This window comes from Diplotaxodon limnothrissa, linkage group LG1 (genome assembly GCF_057381915.1).
Source record: "Diplotaxodon limnothrissa isolate DT_005_m linkage group LG1, D_limnothrissa_male_GT1.1, whole genome shotgun sequence".
NCBI classification, from domain to species: domain Eukaryota; kingdom Metazoa; phylum Chordata; class Actinopteri; order Cichliformes; family Cichlidae; genus Diplotaxodon; species Diplotaxodon limnothrissa.
Genome location: NC_140596.1, coordinates 40,099,083 through 40,105,509, shown reverse-complemented (window position 1 = coordinate 40,105,509; position 6,427 = coordinate 40,099,083). Strand labels below are relative to the sequence as shown.

Below are 6,427 nucleotides of genomic sequence, written 5' to 3'. Positions count from 1 at the left end.
AAAATATTAACTATTCAGTTATATTCAGTTTGAAAACAGCTCAAAAACCTCAATATTTTCAACCTTTATTTGAAGTAATAAATGATTCGGTATGCCAAGAAACTGAATATGCGTTCATTTTTTTCTGGGTTTTGTGTTCCCTTTGTCCTTGTTTGGCTTCTTTCCATCACTGGCTGCATGAAGTCTGGCTTCATATTGTTTCACTATGTCATTTTCATCCTCAGAGAACACCTGCAGCTATAAGAAGAAGAACAGGCGGTTATGTTGATCATTTCCTGCTGCTCTAGCTCTTTGTCAGTAACTGATCTGCGAGTTTACCTTGTTCAGCTGCGTCTCTGTGTCATTCATATCAACTCCTTCCTTTTCTCCTATGGCACCTTCTGTCATTTCATAGAGGTTTAGGATCGCCATCTTAATCTTTCCCAGTTGTAGTGTCTTCTTTGCAGCTGTTTCCTGAATGTGGTTCCACTTTTGTTCCTGTATGAAGACAGCAACACATAATGCCATTCACAGTGTATATTTGACCTAGCCTTAGTTCTGCTGCAGGGATGTGATCCAGGATTGTGTCCGGTACCCATGTGAGAGCTTCGGCCTGAGTCTTCTCTAGCTCGGTCTGGAGCTGAGACAGCAGACTGTTTTTCTGCATTACCACCAAGTTGTGCTGGTCCTGCAGGGTTAACAGTGCTTTCTTCTGCTGGTCGACCTCATCCTGCAACTTCATCTCCTTCTGGTAGAACTGATCTTGAAAATGGAGCAGACTCTCTGTGTAGTCTGCGAGAGCCTCAGTATCCCCAAACTGTAACACACAGACATACACACAGCTTTGCTTGCAGCTTTATCTTCAGTGTTTTCGGTGGAGGAATCACTGTTTAACATCATTATTATCATCATTAATAATTGATACAATACTTATGGATGGTGCTCTGTGCTCTCTGTGCTGGAGTTTGACACACAGCAGGTTTTCCCCCACACGTTTTCATACAAAAAGCAACCTTTGATTGGCTCTGTTTTATTTCGGTATTCCCTGTTCTGCATGGTTACTGTTAGTTTTACTTTTCCCAGTCTCATTTTCCCCTTTGACTTTCAGCGGTTCCTTCACTCACCCCTCTGTCTTCCCCTATTTTTTCATCTCATTGTCTGCTTTTGCTTCTTGTTCCTCTTCCTCGTTAGCTTCCAGTGTTCCCCTTTTGGTATTTTGTTTAGCTTGTGGGTTCTGCTATTAGACTGATAATAGTTCACCTGTGCTTGTCTCAACACAGCACTGGGACTACATTTTCCTGCAGACTCTAACTGTATGCTTTTTAATACTGTAAAGCTGGTATTTTAACATGGGAGTCATGAATGGATGGATGGATAAATAGTCAAATATTGATATTTGATATCTGAGATATTTCTGAAACAGTGTTTGGTACTGTTGTGATAACTGCTGTGTATATTCCACCAGATGCTGACGCTAACTTGGCTCTTGTTCATCTGCATCACACAGTCACAGGATGTATCCTAAGGCTGTTCACATCATAGCAAGGACTTCAGCCACGCTGATTTAATAGCAGTTAATCCTAAATTCCATCAGCTACAAGGAGAGCAGATACACTGGACAACGTCTCCCCCAGCATCAGGGCTAACCCTCTACCACACCGGGGCCAGTCTCTATGTCCCTGCTCTTGTCCCGAGGATCCTCTGAAAGAACCAAGTCAACTAAAAAACAACTGGTGTCCTTCTCTTGCTGCTCCATAAAGTGCAGATTGACATATTTAATCTGTATGAGATTTGACAGCTGCACAGCATCAGAGAAGAAAGTGCTCTAAAGGGTCCTCATCATCACCCAGAAGATCATCAGATGCCTGTCTCTCGCCTGTAAAGTCTTTGACAATTCCTATTGCCTCAAAGTAGGACATTAATAACATTAAAGTAAAATTAAAACACCACAATGAGACGTTCATCCCACCCTGGTCACTTTGTTTGAAAGTCTGTCCTCTGGCAGACGGTTCAGGACAATAGAAACACAGATAAGGGTAAAAAAAAAATGACGTAGTAGATCAGCTATGGTATGAATTTCAAAATCATATGTCTCCTCATACTTGTCGCCAAGTTATTACATTCACCAAGTTGTCCACGCCGCCCACCATTAGCCTGGAACAGCTGAGGGGTGAAAATGATTTGGATCCAAAAGTCAAAAAATAATATATATATATACACACATGATATGCATGTGCACTGACAATAAAGACATTATTTAAATGAACTGATTACTGTTAGCATGAAATAAAAATACTGTACCTTTGTTATTTTAAGCACACGCTCCATGAAGTGCTTGTACATTGAGTGCCTCTGAACTTGATGCTGTAGCTCCTCTCTCCTCTCCATCAGTTCAGCATACTCTTTCTTTAATCTCTCTAACTCTGCCTCCTTTTGAATGAACTCTTTGCTGTCTGCCTTCGCTTCCTCCAGAGCATCATCAGCATCTTCATCCTACACAGTTTCAGGTCCAATTTGAGTTTCGTTCCAACCATAAAACTGAAATTCAGCTTGTGTGAAATGGTCTTCTACAGTACCTCAACAAAGGCTTCATGAAAGCGCTCCTGTATTTTATTAATGTCATCCTGCAGCTCCTTTGTCTGGTCCTTCAAACTTTTTAGCTCCTACAGAAATGCACACAAAGTAGAAAAGGTTTACGTTACTAAGGGAATACTTGTGATGACTTTCAGGACAGTAGGCCTCAAGGGTACTTATGGTGAAACCGTGTGTTTGAAAAGAGCTTAAAACTGAGGACATAAAGCTATCAACAGACTCTCAAGAAACAACTGCTTCGTATCCAAAACATCTGTGTTGAAGAGATATCAAGTGAAGCTGAACTAGGGCCAGGCCACACAGGCGGGTAAACAGTACAAGGCAGCAACGAACAAATGCAAACAGAGGTTTAATTACACATTGGGGTAATCGGGGGAAATGAAAACACTGGGGAAAACAGCTGAAACTAACCAGGAGAAAACAAGATGGAGACAGATTAACAAAATAAAACAGGAAGCAACAAAACGTGAAAATCAACAAGATGGCCCGGGGAACACAGAGAAATCCCACGCCTGGACCGTCGTTGACCACCGCCATGATTCTAGCCTACGTTACAGCGTCATGTGCGCTTTTTACATCCAACACAAAAACTGCAGTCGTGGCGCTTTTTGATTGTACTCAGAACTCGGAAATTCTGCCTTCTGAATAGGAAGATGTAGGTAACACCAGACTGCAGATGAGCTGCATACAGGGCTGGACTGGGACAAAACCACCACATATCCAGCTTTATGGCTCCAGCAAACATCAGCTGATACTAGAAAGTAATATTAAATAAATTCTAACAACAGCTGATCAAACGTGCTGCTGTTGTTTAACGTGACATCCGGTGGTTTCCTCTTTCTGGTGCAAAGCGGACGATAAATAAACAAGAGGGAAAAGCCGATCAGCTGATCATTGATCAGTTTCATGATTGAAGTAGAAACAGGAGAGGGAGGGGAGAGGATGAGAGAAGAAGAGGCAGCTGTGCAGCGTAAACACAGAATAACTCCAGCTTTGTGTCTTTTTCATTGTAGCTGAAGTCCGGGACAAACTGTTCCTTTTCACCTCAATACGAAACGCGTAATAATTTCTCTGAATACGAGGCGATTCCGTTTTTTTCCGGACGGTTGGCAACTCTAATAATTAACCGTATAAACAAAATAAAGTTCAACATCAGTAACATAGCACCACCCAGCTGTATAGAGATTGAAAATGTGACGTCATTCAGGGGTAAAACCGCAAAGGATTCTGGGAACTCGTGGCAAGAGGTACTAGCGCACGCAGGCTTTCAATTGAAATCAGTTACACAGCGATAAAAAGAAACACAAAAATGTCAAGAAGCTGTTGTATTATTAACTGCAATAGCCGGTCGCATGACAGCCACGGGAAGCCGACGGGTAAAGAGATCGGTTGTTATCGGATTACGTCGTTGAAGAGAAATTGTTCGAGCCATGTTTCTGAAGTAACAAAGAGGCGACGGATGGCCTGGATTGCAGCCATTCAAAGACCAAATATAACGTCCCAGAACACTCCAGCTCACAGGTTAGTCTGCTCCAAGCATTTACACAAAGGTCAGTGTTTTGTAGTAGTTAATGCGTCATTTTTCATAACATAATTGGTGATATAGGTTACAAGCAAGTCTGGCGCTGAACAGAAATTGTCGCGCTATGCTCCTTTATTTATTGTGCATAAATAGTAAATTGTCCTGACACAATATTGTGTTTCGCTTCTGTTATTATGGTACATTGACAAAAACATATACTTTTATTCACAGGATAAAACTGTTGTTTTCTATCACTAATTGTCCAGTGCGATTACAGCATACAATATTATTGTCACTGCTACATTTCTGTAATGCGTACCAGAAATTATTTCCACTGCTAATTAATTAACGTTAAGCTCAAAGGTCCTATTAATAAACGGTTAACGAATGTGTATTTATGAAGACGATTTGTGAGACTGGTAAACTTATGATACGTACGATGGTCTTTACTTTCTACACGGTGCATTTCAAGGTCCTGCACCCATCCGTCGGTAAACTGTACCTGGGCTTGTTGCAGTGACCTGAAGTTACTAAACTTCATGAGTGTATGCACTCACTCCAAGAACCGTATAATTATAAATATGAGCGTGGTGAAAGTTGGGCAGCACGCTAACATCTTTGGTCCCTCTGTGTGCTCGTAAGGGTCTGACCCTTTCACTCCTTTGATTTTTTCCTCTTATCTTTTCTTTGACTTTTCGTCGAGTCTGTCTTTGTACGGACCGGCATTGTTCTCCTTCGTTTTGAACATAACTTTTTTGGGGGGCAAAGAAAAAGCAAGAAGGTTTTGGAACCGGAGAATGAACGTTTTGCGGTGCTGCAAATGCTTGCATTTGATGCGGTACTTGGATTGTTTTGCCACGAGTTCCCGGCATGCAATGCGCGAAAGTCACGTGGTCTGTCAATCTCTATAGAAACCCCGTCATGCTAGCTAGCACGCAGTACGAAAAAGTCAACACAACGAAAATAAACTCCAACTAAACTTGGTTTATATCTGACCCAGATAGACTGCAGGTCATAACTTCTTACCTGAAGGTCAGTTCACCTGATACTCGGACGGGCGGCCGCTTCGGGTCTCTCCTCCTCTTGCCTCCCCTTTCCTTCATCCACCTGCTGGCCTCCACCACTTGCTAATGTTATTGAATCTGTGGAAGCTCCGCGAGAGCCACCACATGAAGTAACGAATAACGAGCCTATCTAAATCCCAGTAACGAGTAACGCGTTCCTGATTTTTGGCATAATAACTAGTTACCGTGCTCGTTACCACAATAATAACGTAGTTACTGTAACGCGTTACTTCATAACGCGTTAGTCCCAACACTGACCATTAACACTGGCTACCTGATAAACCTTAAACTGCCAGAAATGCCAGTGACAAATTCACACCTGTGTGCCTTCCTCATCCTTGGCTTTAAGCCCTGCGAGCTGTCTTTCTCCCTTCAGCATTTCACACAGGACAACACTCTGATCATGGGTTTTCTTCTTTTCCCCCAAACCACACGTGTTCCTGCAAGAACAGTAAAAAGTAATTAGCATACATCATTTACCGAATCGGGCTTCACAGAGAAAAACAGTAGAAACACTCCACAAAAACTTACTGTGAAAACTGCTTCTGGCTTCTGGGCCTTGAAGACATGGCTGTCTGTTGAAGACTTTTCAAAAAGAGTTATTGGTTCACTTTTCTTATGTTATCTTTTTCTTCTTCTTCTTCGCTTATTATGTTTTCAAACTTTCTAAAAGTGTGCATCTCCAGGCTCTAACAACCTTGTTTCTATGGCAACCAGAACTTGTAAAGACACAACTCACAGCATTTCAGTTTGAAGAAACACGTCTCGACCAAATGTGAAAAGAGCTTTTTTTATTTTGAGTACATCTGTAAGACTGAAAAGATGAAATGATGATTGAGTTAGAGGTTTGCAAAAAGGTCCTTCACAGCTGATATTCGAATATAAATTCAGAGCAGCAAAAAACAGTTAACTGGCTTGTTCAGTTGTATCAGAAAACAACTGGAAATTTGCTTACAATACTGCCTCCATGTTAACTCCTGAAGTGATTTTAATAAAATGTGAATATCTCAAAGGAATCCTAACACCATATTATCCCGACGGAGCACTTCCCAGAGTCCTCCTACAGATAGGGACTCCTCAGCTATCAGAATTCCCTGCTACAGAAACATTTCCTATGTCTGTTTCAGTTTTCAGACACTAACTTTAAAATTAGGCCTAAAACTTTTTATTTTAATAAACTTCTAGTGGGAGAAGATTATTAAATGTTATCACAACTGGCTTAAGAATGGTGCCACAAAACACCAGAAGAGTGTGGAAGTCAGAAATATCG

The 6,427-nt window shown here is 41.5% G+C and overlaps 1 protein-coding gene across 1 annotated transcript; it reads right to left on the bottom strand.

The window, feature by feature from the left end:
* Nucleotides 1-114: 114 nt before the first annotated feature.
* LOC146640195 (coiled-coil domain-containing protein 42 like-2-like) lies at nucleotides 115-5,726 on the bottom strand. The gene is made up of 7 exons (XM_085358402.1): nucleotides 5,689-5,726; nucleotides 5,477-5,597; nucleotides 2,556-2,642; nucleotides 2,281-2,472; nucleotides 575-796; nucleotides 319-477; nucleotides 115-237 (listed from the first exon to the last, which is right to left on the bottom strand). The coding sequence occupies exons 1-7, from the start codon at nucleotides 5,724-5,726 to the stop codon at nucleotides 115-117; spliced, it is 942 nt and encodes a 313-aa protein (XP_085214528.1).
* Between the last annotated feature and the right edge of the window lie 701 nt (nucleotides 5,727-6,427).

Coding starts and splice junctions, on each gene's coding strand:
- LOC146640195 (XM_085358402.1), bottom strand. CDS start 5,726: ATGTCTTCAAGGCCCAGAAGCCAGAAGCAGTTTTCACA. Junction 2,473..2,555: donor TTCATGAAGCCTTTGTTGAG/GTACTGTAGAAG, acceptor GAAACTGTGTAG/GATGAAGATGCTGATGATGC. Junction 478..574: donor AGGCCGAAGCTCTCACATGG/GTACCGGACACA, acceptor GTCTTCATACAG/GAACAAAAGTGGAACCACAT.